Source organism: Stylophora pistillata, chromosome 1 (assembly GCF_964205215.1).
Source record: "Stylophora pistillata chromosome 1, jaStyPist1.2, whole genome shotgun sequence".
NCBI lineage: Eukaryota > Metazoa > Cnidaria > Anthozoa > Scleractinia > Pocilloporidae > Stylophora > Stylophora pistillata.
In genome coordinates this window covers 3,695,001-3,715,000 of record NC_142519.1, presented here as the reverse complement: position 1 = coordinate 3,715,000, position 20,000 = coordinate 3,695,001, and the positions used below count along the sequence as shown (strand labels likewise).

Here is a 20,000-nt window from a genome sequence, read left to right as displayed (position 1 = left end):
TGAGACGCTACACAACTTCTGAGTCCCTTCCCTTTTCCTCAGTATACTACCAGGAGGTGTGCGCACTCCGATTGCATTGCATTGTGGTAGAGTTATTTTCAATATGGCGGTAAAAGCGGTAAAAATGTGTGGAGTTTGACTGAATATTCCGTAAAAGTTAGGCCATTTCTTTTTCCTCTCACTATAAGTAAATATAATTTGATATATTCTAAACGCGTAGAAATATTTTTCGTGCGTATTTCTCAAGTATTATATCGTTCTCAAGGACAGACGCAAGCATTGTATTTTAGCATGTAATTTGAGACCGGTTTTCGAGCAAGTCAAATTCGTTGTAAGTCGTAGTTTGAAGCCTTTCAAAGATTTGTATGGCCACTTTGATCCTTCTTCAACAGCTCTGACCAAACATGCTCAAACGCACTCCAACCATACTTATGTTTTATGCACTTTAAGTGAAAGTGTTTAAGACCCTTTTATGAAGCGAAAAGGCCCATTGATGTGTTTAATGTGTTGCGTTACATAGCGTTACTAGTGCAAGGGCATTTATCAATCGTGTTGTAAACCTACTTTCCTCAGTGAAGGAAAATTAAATAATCGCCAGTGTTCTGTGGTAAATCTTCTATCTTGATCATCGAATGAAGGACAGTTTAATTAGAGCAATGAAAAGAGTCACTTGATCCATGAAAACCTCTACCTTACGTGAGGCAACACGCCAGAAAAAATTCTAATCTCGCTTCGGTTGCCAGAACTATTGCTGGTGCGTCAAATATGAAATATGCTCTGAACATCTGTACGTCGTGCCAAGTATTGCGTCATAGTAATGACCGTCCTGAGTTGGACGAATTTTTTTCTTCTTTTCATATTTTTGTTATTTAGAGAGAATTTTATCCATTCAAATCTCTCAGGATTCGCGAAAAATAAAAGCAATGCGACAAAAATTAATTAAGGTTCAAGACTTAAGTAAGAAAGTTTTCTGAGGAAAACTTACGGCTCCATCCCCTTCCGCTACTCGAATGGGTCGTTGAGTGGTAATCCATTGACTCCTGTCATTCATTGATATCCACGTGGAAAATCACTGAAGAGAAAATAGAACAGTACTTCCAGGACAACTCCGTGTTTTGGCGTCAAGAATGGTGAGTAAATCGCGTAATTTTAACAGCTTCGCTCTTTAGTGAATCAGAGTTATCTTGTTCCATTGCTTTTGTTCATGTTCTCATGCGAATATAAATGTAACAAATAAAAATTCTTAACATTTTGACTGTGGCTCGCATGACTCGCCTGACTCGCATGGCTCGCCTGACTCGCTTTGCTCGCCCCTTGACTCGCATGGCTCGCTGGCTCGCAGATTTGCAACACTCCCTGTGCATCTCCTACCATTCGCTAGCGCTTTTAAATCTTCTACCCTCAAAGTTTAGCTCTTATTAGGATATCTTTTGATGACTTTCCTTTGCGATGTGATAATACGGGTCAGTTTTGAGGTGTCATAATTCTCCATCTGTATGTTCTTGAGGTTTGGCAAAGCCGGATGAGATTGTGTTTACAAAAGGCAATATTTTCTTCTGTGCGCGCGCTATTTTCTTTGTTTCAAACTATACTTCTCTCCTGAAGTAATAACTCCAGAGATACGTTTTTCAAAACCCTCATACAGGTTTCCACTATTCTCGAAGGGTATTTTCAAACAATGCGCGCTTTTACTAAACGTGGAGCGCGACATTCGTTCTTGGGGGGTGGGTACATTTCGCTGACGGACTACCCTCGATGAACTACCCATATGGACTACCTAAATGGACTACCCATATGGACTACCTAAATTGACTACCCATATGGATTACCCTAAATTACCTACCTTCACGAGAGCGAATCGAGCGAAAAGAGGGGCTTCATTCTCTTTTGTACCAGAAGCGTTCAACCGGTGACAACCCGTTAAAAATACACCGATCTGTCACTTGATAACTAATAACTCCACCTCAATTTGTCGCCGGCTATATTCCCACGGGTGTTATTAAAGAGAAAACAAAAATGCTTCGAGAATCTACCTGGATTGCTTGATCGCTCTTGACTGAGCACGGTTGGTGTTGTTGTGTAGCTTTAGTTTATGTTTCAACGTCTGCTCTAATTACCTGAAGATCGCAATATCCGTGAAAATAACTACACTGTAGAGCTGGACCGAGAGATATTTCCTAGAAAGGCAAGGAGGAGAAAAAAAAACAGACGTAACATATTTATGAACCACTTTATTAACAATCATGAGGATTTCAATATACTCATCCTCCTTTTCTAATATATCAAATAGAAATTTTCGAAGAACTCTTTTGAAGGATTTTAGCTGAGGAGTTAGTTCTCACAAGTCTAAGGGCCTCTCCGAAACAACTGTCTATGAATAAATGCAAGTTTCTTTGTCCGTAAGCGTAAGTATTTCCTGCTGTGTACAGGAAATAGTTAGAATTAGAGAATATCTGTCAAATGTTCAAAATTTGTTCGGAAGCCTTTTAACTACCTTTACAAATAAAAATGTTTCGGCGAAAGCTTTCTCTTTAATTTGAATAACATTTGTTTTCTTTATAACTCACTCCCTATCAAGTTGTTAAGTTCAAGGAGGATATTCCCGTAATTAAAATCGTAGTTGTAACCCTAAATCATTCAGGTTCTTCAAATAAAAGAGAAAACTTTCGCCGAAACATTTTTATTCGTAAAGGTAGTTAAAAGGCTTTCGAACAAATTTTCAAACATTTTTTTGAAAAGTAACTATCACGATGTGACACCTGTCAATTAAAGAGGAAAGAAGCATACGCTTTTGAAGAAACAGCAGTACTGGTGTGACAAATACACACAAGTTAACTGATCATGCGACGATTTTCTCGTAAAGAGAAAAACAGAGATATTTCGGAAAGTATTTTTTTCTTTCCAACAACGATTAATCTTCGAAGATTTACCTCTGTTCCGTTTTAAAATGTCACAGAAAGTCAAACTGTAGGTGAATGCAAATAGCTGTTTTGGAGTTGTCAGTCTGCTTGTTTTTTTTCTGTAATGGCGTATGTAAATCGGTGTTTCTTCCACCAAAAAGCTGAAGTCAGTGAGACTCTTTCTACCTAGACACAAGGAGATTCAATGCGACTTTTATTCATCGAATTCCTGCGTTTCTGGCGTGAAATTTACGAAGACATAAACAATTTTAAATATAAGAGAAAAATCGAGTTTCCAGATGAGAAATTTACGACGATAGTGTATTTTAAGATTTTGAACTGCTGCTGAATAAAATTCTTTCTTTGTTAGCCTAAACTTATAAAATCGTTTGCATCTGGCGCATGTCAAACCCATTTGTAGCTTAAAGGTCAAACAGGGATTGTCACTCACTGAATTGGCTCGCCATTAATTCTTGTGATCGCCTTCGTATGAAATTGTTTGTTGTTGTTGTTGTTGTGGTTAAGTCCGCGTTTTCGTAGTCAGCGTTTTACTTGTCCGCGTTTTACTAGTCAGCGTTTTACTAGTCTACGTTTTACTAGTCCGCGTTTTACTAGTCAGCGTTTTACTAATCCGCGTTTTACTAGTCCGCGTTTTACTAGTCCGCACTTTACTACTCTGCGTTTTACTAGTCCGCCTTTTACTAGTCCGCGCTTTACTAGTCCTCGTTTTACTAGTCCAGTCCAGTCAAGTCCAGTCCAGTCCAGTCCAGTCCAGTCCAGTCCTCGAAATACCATATGCCCTTGGTGTCGGCGTCGAATTCGTCGTCCATCTCCTCCTCGTCCGCTAGTTCTGCTGTTTCTTCCGAGTAGATTGCTTCATCTCCAGTGCCGTCTAGAGTGTTAGAAATTCTGCAGGTGTAGATCTCGCGGAAGTGTCTTAACAATGTCGAAACAGACCAACCAGAATTGCCCATTCCCACGATTGGTAAACAAACTCGTCACATATTACGGTGTTGAAATTTGCGACAAGTAACAAGAAAACTTACCTTGGCTTCCCTGCCCTGTAAACTAGTCAAGTAATCTCTCATCCAGCCGCGGATCGCGGATATTTCGGAGTGTAACGGCCCATCGTTGTGCCTTTCGCTGACATCTTGAGCTCTCCATTAAAGAGGTTCTCTTGATCTTTAGGGTCTCGGCTTCTGGCTGAGTTCGGCTCATACACGAATAAATACGTTAAGACAGAAATGCGGCAGATTTACGAGGTTCGACCATCAATTTCGCCATCAAAGCAAAATAACATTACAGAAATATTCCTTTTTAGCCCGTTATTGCTGTCAGTTTCACTTAACACCTCGGGAAAGTCTATTTACTTTTCGAAAAGCCTAAGTATACGTTGTAAATTTCTGCTCCAAGTATGTACACGCTCAGTTCCAACTCAGCTTCACTATAACAACACTTCGTTTCATCACCTTCAAACAATACTAATTGCTTCAATTGTATCTCCATTGTCTCTGAACGGACGCAAAGCGAAATTTTACAATTCCCTCTAGGTAATTTGTCAATTCAGATCTTAAGAGACCGAAGCTGGCGGTGAGCTTTTGCAACGACATTCCGCCTGCAAAGCATGGATACCACCCCTTTTCCCGGGCGACGATTTTCAATGGGCGCGATTCCGTAATGAGCTTGAATAACAGCTTTTGACACTAAGACTTCTTGGAGTATTTCGGTAACCATCAGCCCATACCGTCAAATCTTGGCCCGAAACTTTGGTTTCTAGCCTCTTAAAGATATTTAGGACTCGGTAGAGCGCCTCAACAGCTTTCAGCGACGGCTTTGTTTGAACCCGTTCAAACAAAGCCGGAAAGGTTGTGTTCCTAACTGATAAAAGATCAAAAGTCATCGCATTTGGACACCAAAGAAAAACGTTGATGGGTTCAGTTTCAGAAAATTTAACTTATGGTATTTAACTTAACTTATGTATTTGATCAAAATTCAACAAGAATTGAAAAAAATTGAGAAGTCACAAACGGCAGTGCAATTCACGTACAAAACATTTTATCTATTTTATTGAAAAGGACATAAAACATCAACATGAAACAATTATGTTTCTTTTGTTTGTCGCAATAATGGCCCATCCGAGCTTGTAGTGATTGATGATTTTCGTAGTGATTGATGCTTTTGTTGCGTAGTGATGAGGCTGAGCAAGCCTTTCCCAGAGGACATGTTAATGATTTGACTAATTAACTTGTGAGTTGGCCCTCATTATAAGCGCTTCGGTGCAAGTGTCTCTTCGTCCTCGGGAAAATATGGAGACCTGGGCAACGTGAGCCGGTGACAAGTTTGCTGGGGTCTCACACTCACAATTAGTGCCAGACCCTCGGCAAACCTCTTCCTACAGCGCTAATCATGAGGGCCTGGCACCCAGGCTGTTGACCAAAGAAATGCCTGAATTGTAGTGTTAGTTATTGCGTTTATCTTCTCGTTTTGTGGGTCCTTTTATTATTTTTTTATACACATATGTTAAATATATGACAGATATTCTCTAATTATGATCGTGTAAATAGCTTGTATTTAATGAATAATATTTTGAAGATAGGCGTTTGAATAACGTAAATAAACTTAAACACTTGCCAACCGCGAATAAAGTTGAGTTTTATTGTTATTCTGGCTGTGATATGATCAAATGGTTTTTCTTTTTTTTTTCCCTTAGCTTCATTTACGTGTTGATATAATAATCATTACTTGGGAAAGTTGTTGAGAGTAATATATTTGTTACGATGTTACATGCTGAAGATTATTTCTTTCTTCTGTCGAGTGTCACACACTTCTCTCGTAAGTGGTTGTGTTTCCTCGCTTCTGACTCTCTGTAGCTCTGATTTGAAGTCAAGGTTTCATTTGCAAGTCATGGTCTTTCAAAAGTTCTATCTTTTATTTAATAAATAAAGAAGCATGGACTGTACTCTATTCTGTTATAAAGCACGCAGGAAGCGGCTTGAGCAGGATAGAAGTGTAGTTTTCGTGCGAGCGAAGAAAATTATTAAGGAGGAGTTGCTAAAAAGCCAGGCTAGATGAGTGCTTAGATTTTTCTTAGCAAAGCCAATCCACGCTAAGCCAGTCTATTTACGTGATAGCAACTTTTTTTCTTTACTAATTCAGCGTCGAAAGTAAGACAGGGTGGAGCGTCTATTCTTTACTGCGATTTCCACTACCTATTGTGAAGAAAACGTGTGGAACCTTCTCTCAAAAGGAAACAAATTGAATCTAATTCTTTTGAGCGTGGTCGGCACCTGGGTCAAATACGATTAGTGGTCCCAATCGAAAACAGCACTTAACAATTTATCAGAATCTATTAGAAACTGTAAAGATTACAGAAACTTTTTAAGACTTTCAAGGAATTTTTTTATGTAATAGAGTACAGAGTGATTAGTTAGTTTTACTGTAATTACTATTCTGTTAATTCTACTTCTACTTTTAATTGCATATTGCGTAATTTGTGAATAACTTAATCTGATTTATTTTAATTGTAATTGATGTATTTTAACAGAGAAGCGCCATCTAATGGATCAGTTAATAAACCATGATTATTGTTATTATCATTATTATCATTATTATACGTTAGGCCTTATACCTATATGCATGCACGTATTCGATATATCGCGATTTTCTTCCTATTACTAATCAAATAAAATGAGGGTTTTGCTCTAGCATCAGGCGTCATCAAGCCTTTCCATCGTTTTCCTCTGTGATATTTGTATATGTCCTCTGAAGTAAATCATTGGAAATAAGAGTCAGCCATTGATAATTCCATCACAAAAAAAATTAATAAGGAAAGAAACAATGGCCTTACATGAATCAAACAAAAGTAATGAATGAAGTTAGGAACAAGCACAAGAAAGAACAGACCTACAGATGTCGACAGAAGGACGGACAGACAAGCAAGTGGATGGATGACTGTGTTTCCGAAAGGATGAATGTATTCATGGCGGGAGTTGGAAATTTCCCAGAAGGACTGACAGGGTGACAGAGGCGTCCATGAAAGGGTATATTGAATCATCGATCAAAATAAAATTGAAGGAGGCAGAAGAGGACAGATAAGGTTTAAAGAAAGGCGATACTGAAGGGAAGAAATGGAAATCCTGTAAATGCAACCATTAATTACCTTCACTTCTCGCAAAAAATTCTTCAGCTGTTGGGCGATCTGTGAAAAGGCTGGTCTCATCATAGGATTTTCTTTCCAACAAGAACTCATTAGCTCATATCTAAAAATTTAATGCAGTATTAGTTAACGTTTTCTTGAAGCTGACAATGTCAACATCTGGATCGACCGTATCAAACGTGGAAAGAGGTACAAAGGGGGATTTTGAACTCATGACAATGATCATTGGAAAGATCACTGATTTGCTGAGTGTGACATTTGATATGCAAACGATTTTTAAATCATGACGACTCATTCCCTGCATCGTTTCGATTTTCAACGAGAGGAAGTGTGTGTCAAAGGATCTTGCAAGACTTGCCTCGAAGAGTAAAACGCTTTTCAATTATTTTTGAAATAGGGCGAGTTAACGTTTCATTGTTTGAAGTCTTCTACAAAATTATCAATCATTCAATTCATTTTCTATCGGCATCATGCAGTACTTTAAAGCTTACAGTTCTTCCGAGCATTGGTCGGGACGAGGCATCCGGTATCCTGTAGCCAATCGACTCACTAAGGCAATTGGTGATGAGATGCCAGGGTATGGCAACTCACCTGTTTGGTTGAAAGAAGATCATCATGATTTAAATAATTCGGTTGTAGAGACAAGGATCTAAGACAATGAGTATTTCAGCAGAAAACTTATGGAAAAAAATACAAATACAAAATTAAGCGCAGCTCGGGGACAAAAAAGATGTAGTTTCATTTCGTCTGACTGGTAATACGCATTTTTCTAAATTAAGATCCTCGTGTCTATATAGTTAGCTTAACAGGGCAGCCTTCCTAACTTTGGGCTGCTTTATGGATTGGAAGGCGAGAACATGACTTCCAGTTCATAGGGTGTCACACATAATATCCCCACGACACTTACCGTAAGTGGCAATTTCCCATAAGACAATACCAAATGACCACCTGCAAATAAGCATCAATGCTTTAATAACTTTAATGAGTTAGGAAAGGAAGCTGATGACCTTCTCGCACAGAGGATTAGCACTGACTTGATTAAAGATCAAGTCTTGTCGTATTCTTTAAGGTTCAATGAATATTTGCATCGCTTAAGATTTTGCTGAGTCTTTCCTGTCGGACCTCGCCTCTGATATAAATTTCAACCAACAAAATAAGAGCATAAGATTGTCAATTTGAAAGAAGTAATTACTTAAGTCATGCTAAGTTTTGATGGTGTGTCCATAATTGCAATTAGGTAAACATACACCGTATATGTACATGGAGACGAGCGAACAACGTAAAATGAAGCCCAGATGTAACCATAGTAATGCTTTGAGGAAAATAGCGGAGCCGGCAGGCAGATGACGTTTTTGGAGATCCTTTCTGCTGAGTAACACCTCCGGCTTTAAGTCAAGAGAAAGCTATCTGACAGTATTAAAATATGAAATGAACTTACACATCGCTCATAGATGTAAAATGCAGATCTCGGAGAGATTCTAAAGACGACCATCTCCACGGAACCTTGCCCTGTTGAAAAGACAGATTCATGTGAGCAAGGTCCTGTTTGCAGTAGAGTCAAGGTCCTTTCAGGATGGGAAGAGGCTGACTCATGCAACGGAATGATGCATTCAGTACGTGTATGCGATTTCTTTTTCAACGTTAAGATATATAACATTTTCTAATTCTTTTTGATTATCAGTACAATCGCATAGCTTAAAGTAAACACGCGCTCTGATTGGTCAATACGTCAACCGGAAGAGAGGGTATTTAGCGTGGAATCGCACTAATGCATAAAGCGATATCGCTGACGTCAGTCGCGAGCAAAAATTATTGTTACGAACGTAAAAACGTAAATACAACTAGTGCTATGAAAATATGAACAAATATGAACAAATTTATAGAAAACGAATGCCTTCCAAATTTTGATTTGAAACTGAAATTTTTAGAAAATTGGAAGAAACCACTCACGCTCACAAGTACGAGAAACCGCATAGAAAAAAATCAAAATGCCAGAGACGAGGGAAGAAAGCCAAACGACAGTTCTCGCCGAGGAAAACCAAACAAGCGTTACGAAAGAAAACCAAAACAGGTATCAATGCCGAAAACGGTCAAGCATCTTTTCCCGAAATCCAAACCATTGTAGCCTATGCAGACGACGAACTGGCCTCTTTTAGATACGACATGGTTTCAAAAAACACTAGATGGCAAATTCACAAATTCGAGTGGTCGAAGAACTGTCATCCAAGCGCTCAGTGTTGATTTCGACCTAGTGGAGATATCAGAGCTCACTGGCCACTCCAATCCGGAATCTATATCCAGCTACAGCCATAATCCTCTGGAAAAACAGCGGCGAATGTCGAATAAGTTGGCCGGTTTCAACCCACGCCAAGCGCGACAACTACCAACGGCTATTCAAGTCATGCTTTACGGGAGATTGTTCTCAATACCTCAGCCACGCCAAGCAACACAGCAGCTACTAGTGACCTTGACAGCAATGCCAGTCGTTCTAGTTACCTGATGGCAGGAGCAGTTGGCGGAATGTTTACTGGAGTAACTTTTAATAATTCTCCAGTAAATATTTCCATAAACTTTCAGTCCAGCATTGACACCAACGAGCGACTCCTTGCGATGAAAGAAAAACATTTAAAATTGTGACTTTTAACTGAACTGTTTTTCGCCAGAGTTTACCGAGAAATTCTAGTCTGAATCATTATATTTTGAATACACTTTTTGTTACAACTGTAAAGCACTCACCGGTTATTTGTAGATCTTGCTTTGATACCGGAACGCTTGAAATTTTCATTTCGCTTGAGGATTTGACCATTCAGTTGTTGATTGTCGGCGCCACATTTTGCCAAGTTGAGTGGTAGCAGGCAAATCTCTGTCTTAAATAACTCCGTATTATGTACTTTTAGTTTTTTTGCTGAAGATTGTAAATGTGAGGCACCGCTTTCTCCACGAGTTTGAAATAAAAGTTGTTTTCATTCTAAAAATATCTTCTTCCCTCTATTCGCTAGATATTGACACCTGACTTTGAAAGGGTTTCCATTGTTTGCGCACTGTCGTGGCGCACAAAAATACAAAACATCTGGTTTCGCCCAGTGATTTGGTTGCTTTAGCTATGTGATTCAAGAAAAATTCATGAGGTACAATTAAAATTGTCGACGGTTCAAACGTGTGCGACTTACCCTGCTTTCCATTCCCTTAAAAATGACAGTTCTGACAGTTGACTTTAAAATGGCTTTCTTAAGGGCGCGCGTACGGAATAAAAACAGACAATAACATTGCCCTTTTAATTTCTTGTTTTCTTATTTTTATTTTTTTTTTTTCCAGTTATGCGATTCAAGAAAAATTCACTACCTGACTCGTGAATTCCACGTTAAATTTCACTTGAAAAATCGATATCGCCCTCATCGCTTCGCGATTCGTGCGATATCGGTTTTTCGCGTGAAATTTAACGTGGAATTCACTAGTCAGGCAGTGAATTTTTCTAGAAAATCCAAGGGGGTGGTTATCCTGACCATTATTATAGTTATCATCATTATTGTTGTCATTATTATCTGGACAAATATTAACCATAATTAATAAAGTAAACGTAATACACAGCTCTTTGGGAGGGAATTAATTCAATGTGTTCGATTATACTACGGAAGACCATCAATTTGCATTTCAGTTTGTTGAGTTTTTGCTTGGTCGTTGAAAGTGATTGCAAAGCATACTTACGTTGGAGGTTATGGTGTATATACCAGCATCAGATATGTCTCTGGCCAATCCAAAATCTCCCACTTTAGCCACCAAGTTGGCATCAACTAAAATATTCCTCGCTGCCAGATCGCGATGAACGAACTGTGAGAGAAGACAATTTATAAATCTTTAGCTTAGCAGACACTCACGAATGACTAAGTGGTGGCTTATACCAAAGTGCAAAAGACCCTCAACGTGTCCTTCATAACTTCGAGCTGCCAGCGTTATATTTAGAGCTGTTTATAATCACTTGAGAGCAGTCATCTGTTATGGAAGGTAAACAAAGTTACCTTAACATTTCTACGCACTGTCAACGGGTCTTACCTTTCTCTCCTCTAAGTGCTGCATTCCTGCGGCAATCTGAAATGCAATCGTAACCAGCTGCCGGTCATTAAGCTTACAGCAGACGTTATGATAATTGTTGTTTTCCCGTGGAGCCCTCTTGGCCTTTAAAATATTTTCCAGACTGCCACCATGAATCAATTCAGTGACCACAAGAACGTTTCCTAGTGAAAGAAGAGCAAACACCAGCAGAAAAGTTAACAAGAGAAAGACAATATTTGCCAATATTTGACAATATTTGAACAATATTTGCCCCTGGATTTGATCAAAAGGTGGTTTCGTCGGTACAAATAAGTTAAGTTGGTGCCAAAAAAACCAAGAAACAAATTCCATATGAATCCCCCAGCGGTTAGCCTAGCATCAAATGGTTTCTGATCAAGAAGCACAGATTTTTTGGCTAACACTTACATACATACATACATACATACATACATACATACATACATACATACATACATACATACATTAGTTGACCACTCCCCATGGGGGTTTTTCCGGGCCAATTCCCACCCATTCCTGATAAGGTTGAGATTGAAAGTCAGCATTATCAGGCGCCTCTGGCAGCCGCTTTAGTCCATGTAACGATCTCACCTTATAACCCACCCATCCCACCCCAGGGGAGGACATCCATCACACAGTAATCTCGTGCGTGGGAAATTAACGTCTCCTACCCCTAACCCTGCGGGAGACTGGACCTCCATTTTATTCGTCCCTATCCGATAAGACTAGAATATCTAACTATTTCTTGATAGAAGGGTAGCATATTCTTCTCAATTATTTTAAGACCTTAAGTGTTGGTCCGCCCAGGGCTCGACCCCTCGACCTCCCGCACAGCAATCCAGTGCTCTATCCATTGAGCTAACCCTCAATGGATAGAGCACTTGACTGTTTTTCGGGAGGTACTAATGGAGCACTAAGATAGAGTGGATAAAACACTAAGTCTATAATGTATAGAGCACTAAGTCTACTAATTTTTCTTTAATCTTAACATCAACACATGCACCGTTCAAACTGATCTTACACTTGGATAAAACGTTACCTTATTGGTGAACCTGGCTATCTCTAATGCGTTACATGGTCGAAAAGTTACTTACCTCCCTCTATCCGCGTACCAATCAAAGTGACAATATTAGGATGTTTCCCAGCATGCCTCAAGGTCCTTATCTCATTAAGCAGGGTTTCTTTGGCAATAGCACTAAGGTCTACAGTGGCACAGAGAAAAAAAGCAGGAGGACCTCTTAAATTCCTTGGCTATTGTAAAATAAATGATATGGAAAACAAAGCGAGGCGGCAAAGGGCATTCAGAACAGAAGCAGAATTAATGGGTGTTTTCTGCAAAGGGAAAAATGACGAAAAAGTAAGATGGTGCAAAGTTTCCAGGACGAAAAATCAATTCAGTGGTAAACCACTGCACTTAGGAATTAATAATTTGACATTTTGATGTCGTGTACATACCTTTTAGCTTTTTAACAGCTACATCTGTCATGTTTCCGTCCTTCCCACCATAACGACCTTTGTAGACGATTCCAAACTCGCCCTCTCCGAGTATTTCATCGCATACTTCAAGATTTTCCAAGTTTTCGCATCCTTCTTCGGTCTCTTGAGACGATATCTGTCGCTGATCGTCGACAACCAGGTCAACACATTTATCAGTTGTGAAAATGTCAGTACCAGTCTTCTCACCCGAATCTAATCTCTCTTGATCTCTTTCTTCTATAACTTGTTGCATCGTATCATCCTGCTCACTTCCGTCTGGAGACCCTCTTTCCCTTACTCCATCCCACACTAACGGGCGCCTTTCCTCGAGGTTCTTGATGGTCTGGGTATTGGGCGACCAGTCATTTTCAAGGTCCTCTATCCCGTTTGGCAAGTGCTTGCCTTTGTCTAAATACACCTCTGTCGCACGTTTTCTGTCCTGTCATTGAATTATAATTGAAGACAAAAGGTAATTATGATAACGCATTTTTCATTACGATGACCCTCAAATTTGACAAATTGAAGGTATGTAAGTAAGAAATACAGCCCTTTTTCAGGCTGACCAGCTCCATAAACTCGATGAAAATGCATGGTCGAGCACGGGCCCCTGAATCCTTCTGCATAAGTTGTTTATAAGACCAAAGTGGAGGAAAGGATAATTTGGAGGAGAAAAGAACAAGTAGGGACAGAAATGGGCGTTTTACTTAGCCTTACTCTAAGCCTTAGCCGAACTAACGAAAATCATTATAAACAACCTCACTTATGCTGGCACACGAAGGAATATTAGGATTGACCAGCCATGAACCAGTTTCAACGGAAGGTACGCTTTTCGCGTGTCATCGATCTTTGTTAATTTGTGAGGCGAGATACAGAGATTAGAAAAACTTTGCAAAGTTTTGATCATTGTTATTATCACTATTTTCATTATTACTATTATCATTATTATTATTATTAGCATTATTGTTATCAAACTCTTTTCCTTTCATTATGGACGGGGATGTCGTGTAACGTATTATTTACCTTTTTATCACGATTTCTACGCCGAATCCACACAAACCCAGTGACTAAACAAATAAGTGAAGCTACCAAAGTGCATGATACAGCGATTGTAGTAGTGTGAGATGCTGAATTTTCTGGCTTTCCATTCTTGGAGGTTGTGGGAATAAGTGCTGGATTAACTATGAAAAAAAAAATATAAATTCCTCTCGAGTCCATAGTCTTAGATTTAAGCGGTGAAATAAGAAGAGTACTGATAATAATAATAAAAAAAAAAACAACATAATAATGATAATATAATAAAGTTGTTGCGGTATAGTGTAATAATTCAGAATAATGAATTTAAAAAGACTGAAAAAAAAGATGAAGGCAAAGCAGAGGACTAGGGAAGAAATGCAGAGGAGATAGAGGCATTTTAATTCTAAACCTTTGAGATTTTGATCCAAAAGTCAATTCCTTGCATTAGCCTTCGTTAAGATCTTTATTTTTGCATCTTTCTCCAAAAAAATCTCACCTTTGCTTAATACAGCTACTCCTGATTGACTTCTCCCAACGCTGTTAGTTGCAATACACTGATATTTGCCATAATCTTCCATCTCTAGCCCCGTTATGAAAAGCTGGCTGCGATTCGTTTGGTTGTCTTGAATAACACTTGCTTTAGAGTTGGACTGTAAAGGATATGATGCATTGTCCTTTTTCCAAAGGATCGTTGGCCTCGGGAAGCCCCTAGCAGTGCAGCTAAAGGTAGCGTTGGAACCGATCGAGACACTTTGGTTCTCTGGACCTTCAATGATCTCAGGTTTTTGGGCCACTGCAAGATAACAACTAAACATTAGTTGATAATCCTTGGGTTTCACCCACGTGACCAATACCTTAGCAACGGTTACTATCCGCCATATTGGTGTCCCTCGAGCGTAAACAACCCGTATCTAACGAAGAGTTCATGTGAGAAAGAAGGGATGGTTTTATGTATTGTTGTTGGCTGTTCGAGCAAAAGTGGAAAGCATAAAGACTAAGGATTTTTTCGTATAATAATTTAATAATTTTATTATTTCTATAGCGCAAAATTCATTGGATATATGATCTAATGCGCTATACCTAAGATCATTACAAATCAAAGGGAAGAACGGGAGGAACTAGAAGTTGTTGTATGGTTCGAGGCTTGCGGCTGTTGTAGATCCTCGATTTTTTGGTCGAGCTTTTCTTTGAGCTTCTTAGCCGATGAGAAATCGATGTCTTTAGCCCTCGCATACGGCACTTCATTGACATATGTCGGCAAAATCCATAAGCATTTTACCTGAGTGCAAGCAAGCTTGGGGTGTCACGAAAACTCACACCGCGAAAACTCAGACCTCAGACCCCGAAAACTCAGACCCCTCGAAAATTCAAGAGATAAACTCGACTCATGATCACTCCTGGTAATGCCACGTGTATTTTGACGTTTTGGGTCTTGATCCAACTGAAGCAGCAAAAACAAGGCCGCAAGTTGCACGTTTCGCAAAATCGTCCGATGGTTGAGCATTAAAACATTTTAGAGTGACACAAGACTTCATTTTGCTTAAATTTCCTCCATTTTTCCCGTTAATTTTGAGCTTTTCATTCACAGTTAACTGGATCAAATGCGCTCGCTCCAACACCAAAGTATTAAAATGTGGCGTGATTTTGACGAGCTGAAAGGGACATTTGTTTACGTTTTCGTACTTCGCCGCACAGATCCTTGTTGTCGCTCTGTTAAAATTCTTAAATATTTCGCGATAATAATGGATACAAACAGAGACTCGGCCCACCAGTCCCAAAACGAAGACAATTTTGCGACCCTTGGGCTAGAGTTCTTAAATGAGGCAGAAAGAGAAAAACAACGAGAAAGAAGACTCGGCATCAGCGCCGTCACGATTCGCTTCACTGAAGAATCACTCTTGATATTGTTGTCCGTCTTTCGCGTGGGATTTGTTGCATTATTCCACCGGTTATGTTATAAAACAATTGGTTCATGCTTTATGCTATGCACTATCGAATTATGGAGCACTTGGGAAGCTTGGAGAACACTTCGAGGGATCTGAGTTTTCGGTGTCTGAGTTTTCGTGACACCCAGCGAGCTTGCCGTTAATTTGAGTAGTTGCTCTTATATAAAATAAAACACTCGCGATATGTGAGCATGACTCAGCCAGTCCAGCTTTGCATCCCAAGCAATGGGCTGACAAAATAGTCCCATTGTTTTCGGAAATGACCCAAATGTTCACAAAAGGATCATTCATATGCTGTGAATGCCAAACTCGTGCTCTCACGACATACTTGCCGGCGATTACTTTGCCTACAACTGAGGTTACAAATCCCGACACCATTTGATTAAACGCCTCTAGACTCTTGAACGCCTTGAACTGCTTCTTGGTGTAGAAGCTGGTCTCAAGAACGAGGTAACTCAGCAAATCCGACACTTCCACAAGAGGCAAGCATTTTGGACTGAACTTCTCGGCTGTTACGCTTGCAGGGTCAACCGCGATGACCGAGATCTTTTGTAAACATCTTTCCTTCCAACTCTCTAAGCTTTCGGCATTCTCAGAGAGCACTGGGATATTTTAAGATGAATGCCAGATACTTTTGTCGCTATTTTCTTTCTGGATATTCATGTAGTTGGCGAAATAATACGGCGATAAGAGAGAGGGCTTCACTATAGAAATCGACTAATTATGCATAAATTTGACACCCGAGGGACACCAACATGGCGGAACTTCAGCAAAGCTTGTGACGTCACCTGAAACCCAAGAATAGTAATAGATGAAACTTAAGATGAAAAAAAAGACTAAGAAGCAGAAGATGAAACAGGATTTTCAATCCCGGCCCTCGCGATTTTTCTCTAGAAGTCAATTTCTTGCATTAACCGCCTTTAAAATCCTCAATTTTTTTCTTTTATCAAAAAATATCTGGACAAGACACCTTTTAAGACTAGTGACACGAGTCACGCAATTCAGTATGTTACGTAATCATCAGATTTAAGTCTTGTTACATAATCTTCGGGTCTAGTTTTTTCCTTGATAGTTCAAAAAAAAAAAAGACTGAGCACGCGGTTGAAAGCAAAGCAGGTTTTTAGTTCGAGTAGAGAAGTAGTGTAACCGTTGTTATTAAGGGAAATTTTTCGCTTTAAACCGTACCCGAAATCATGTGTTTTGTTTACCGTGTTGCAGCGTAGTTGCAATATCTGACCTTTCTTTAAGAAAGCCACTTCGGGTTGGCTTTTTCCAAAGCTATTATTTGCAATGCACTGATATTTTCCATAATCTTCCGTCTCTACTCCCGTTATCAAAAGCTGACTGCTAATTTCCCGGTTGTCTTGAATAATACTTGCTTTGGAGTTGGGCCGTAAAGGATAGGAAGCATTGTCCTTTATCCAAATGATCGTTGGCCTCGGTAAGCCCCTAGCAGTGCAGTTTAAGGTAGCGTTGGAACCGATCGAGACACTTTGGCTCTCTGGACCTTTAACAATCTCAGGTTTTTGGACCCCTGAAAGATAACAACGAATACTAGTTGATGATAGCAATGTGATGGAATTTGAGGTGAAGAAAAAACAAGCAGAAGAGGCAAGGAGAAGATGCAACAGGATTTTCAAATCAAAGCCCTTATGATTTTTCTCTAGAAGTCAAGTCCTTAAAACAACCGCCTATAAGATCCTTACTTTTTCCTTTTATCAAAAAATATCTAACCTATCTTTAAGAAAGCCACTCCTGATTGGTTTCTTCCACAGCTATTATTTGCAGTGCACTGATATTTGCCATTATCTTTCATCTCTACTCTCGTTATGAAAAGCTGACTGCGATTTGTTCGGTTGTCTGGAATAACACTTAATCTGGAGTTGGACTGTAAAGGAGCATTGTCCTTTATCCAATGGATTGTTGGGAAGCCCCTAGCAGTGCAGCTAAAGGTAGCATTGGAACCGATCGAGACACTTTGTGTAACTGTAGCCAGTTTTTGTTGCCTGTCCAGGCCTCCGCCTTTGGTTTTTTGCGCCCTTTCTGGTCACGTGACCATGTTAGTTAAGCGGTAGTGTGGTCGACTAGCGATTCACAGTTGGATATTTTAGATCGTTTTGGGCGCTCGTTTAGCGTATTTTTTCCAGAATTTATTGTATTTCAAGGCTGGACAAGGTTAGATTTCATCTGTTTTCAATTTTTGCTGCCCTTTTGTGATTTGTATTTGCTTTAAATTCGATTTTATTTACGACATCGATCGTCACCCTAATTAATCTTTTCTGTTTGTATTGTTTTCCTTTATTTCTTTAGTTTTACGACTTTGTTTGAGTCAGTAAATTCGCCAGCCATAACTGCATCGGTTTGTTTGATCGTTTGTGGTTACAGTAAAACTTGTTCGCGGAATTCAAGAAATTTCTGCTCAGTATTATCTCGAACTGCTCTTGTTCGGAACTTCGTAAAATTTGGACCGTGGACTGGACCAATGATTTGGATTTGGATTTAGATTTAACTATGGAAACTTCGGAACCTTCAGCTACCGCGGACGGTATTTCAGAATCTACGTCAAAGAACAGTAAGAGCGAGCCTCTTCAAAGGATTGACGAAGAACAAGCATCGAACACTGAGGATCCTGGGCCTCGAAAATCTAAACGCCCCCACACTTACACGGAAAAGGGATTGCAATATAAACTCTCGCAAAAGGAGAAAGATTATGTACGGGCTAAAAGGGAGCTTAAAGGAAAGATTGACTCTGTCAGCATGATTTGGACTGACCTTTCACATTCTGAAACTTTAAGAAAGGAGCGAGCAGTCGTAGAGGAATTCAGGAAGAATTTGGATGAAGCACAGTCCGAATTTGTGATGTTGTTGCAAAATGATGAAGCTCGTGATGTGAGCAGCGAAACAGAGTACTTGTGCAAACAAGCAGTAGAGCTCAGGTCGAAAATCAGCGAGCGGATCTTTGAGTCGGAAAGGGAGGAGATGCGATCACGTCGCAGTGAGAAATCCCAGTCTTCAAAGGGAACTGGTCATAGTCGCATTTCCAGTCTATCAAGCTCAGCTCAATTGTCCATCTTAAAAATGAAAACTGTGACAGAACTGGCAAGAAAGGAAGTCGAAATGAAATACGCCAGAATTGAAGCAGAAAAGAAATTGGAAATGGAAAAGAAGAGGTGGGAGATGGAAGAATTACAGCAATTGAGGAGCTACGAAAGTGCTAAGGCAGTAGCAGATGCTGTCTATAAGTTAGAAGAAGAAGAAAAGAATCCAGATTTGCTGGACCTGAGACAGTTTGAAATTCCTGATGACACTAAGGAGAAACGCACTCGAGACTATGTCTCATCCCTGTCAACTGCATCTTCCGAATGTAGCTTAATCCCTCTGCCATACTCCTTTCAACCAGTTGTGAAGGATGAACACCCTTCATCACAGCAAAGGATTCAGCCTGGTGACAAAAGGTTACAAATTAACTCTGAACAAGGTGGTAAAAACAGCGATTCCAAGAAAATAGAGGAGAAGATTGCCACCCCTACCACATCAAGCATCACTCCAGTTAACTCACGGGATAGTCGGCCAACCACCTCTGATTCCTCCCGGGTTACTGACGAGGTGCACCACCAAGGTATTGCAGAAGCCATAGCCGAGGGTATGGAGGCAGCAAGATTGCCAACACCCCAACTAAAAGTATTCAATGGAGATCCTTTAGACTGGCCAACATGGAAGGCCGCCTTTGAGACAGTGATTGAAAAGAGAACTGTGAAGTCTAACGAGAAAATATTGTATCTTTTGCAGTTTCTGTCAGGCCCACCTAAGAAAATCGTCGAGGGTTATCAGTTTGTTCACACACGAGAAGCTTACACAGAAGCGAAAAGGACTCTGGAAAGGCGATTTGGTCATCCTGCTGTAGTCGCAGAAGCATTTCGTAAAAGGCTCGAAAACTGGCCAAGGATTTCCCCGAGAGACGGAATTGCATTACGAGACTTCGCTGACTTCCTCAAGACCTGTGAACTCGCTATGCAATCAATAGAAGACCTTGAAACCCTCAACAAGCAACACGGAAATAAGCAGTTACTGAGGGTGCTCCCAAGCTGGGCACACCCAAAATGGGGAGTAAGAGTGAGAGATCATCAGCTGAAGCACGGTGACAATAACTTTTCTCCTTTCTCCGAGTTTGTGCGTTTCGTTACGGAGATTGCAGAAGTGCAATGCTTACCAGTCCTCTCCAGTTTGGCCACAAATGAATGTGTAAAGGAATCCAAGCCTAGAATCTACAGGGGTAACACAAGACCTCGAAGGAACAGTGAAGTCAGTACACTTGCAACAAGAGTTAAGGAGAAACAAGCGATTCCAAGGGATGGAAAAAAGGTACACTGTCATTGGTGTGGTAGCGCGTCACATGGTCTTGACTTGTGCCACGAATTTATGAAGAAACCTCGAAAGGAA

At 40.0% G+C, this 20,000-nt stretch overlaps 1 protein-coding gene across 1 annotated transcript in view; it reads right to left on the bottom strand.

Annotated features, from left to right (window-relative positions):
* Nucleotides 1-4,938: 4,938 nt before the first annotated feature.
* Nucleotides 4,939-20,000, bottom strand: part of LOC148740865 (fibroblast growth factor receptor 4-like) — a 22,753-nt gene continuing 7,691 nt past the window's right edge. The window contains exons 4-16 of the mRNA XM_088731631.1: nucleotides 16,798-17,094; nucleotides 16,193-16,207; nucleotides 14,111-14,407; nucleotides 13,621-13,778; nucleotides 12,580-13,039; nucleotides 12,219-12,326; nucleotides 11,107-11,288; nucleotides 10,762-10,884; nucleotides 8,495-8,565; nucleotides 7,964-8,004; nucleotides 7,548-7,647; nucleotides 7,060-7,159; nucleotides 4,939-6,662 (exon numbers count right to left, since the gene is read on the bottom strand). Of these exons, the coding sequence (XP_088587757.1) occupies nucleotides 6,618-6,662; nucleotides 7,060-7,159; nucleotides 7,548-7,647; nucleotides 7,964-8,004; nucleotides 8,495-8,565; nucleotides 10,762-10,884; nucleotides 11,107-11,288; nucleotides 12,219-12,326; nucleotides 12,580-13,039; nucleotides 13,621-13,778; nucleotides 14,111-14,407; nucleotides 16,193-16,207; nucleotides 16,798-17,094 (1,997 nt within the window). The 3' untranslated portion in view covers nucleotides 4,939-6,617. The remainder of the gene's footprint in view (nucleotides 6,663-7,059; nucleotides 7,160-7,547; nucleotides 7,648-7,963; nucleotides 8,005-8,494; nucleotides 8,566-10,761; nucleotides 10,885-11,106; nucleotides 11,289-12,218; nucleotides 12,327-12,579; nucleotides 13,040-13,620; nucleotides 13,779-14,110; nucleotides 14,408-16,192; nucleotides 16,208-16,797; nucleotides 17,095-20,000) is intronic.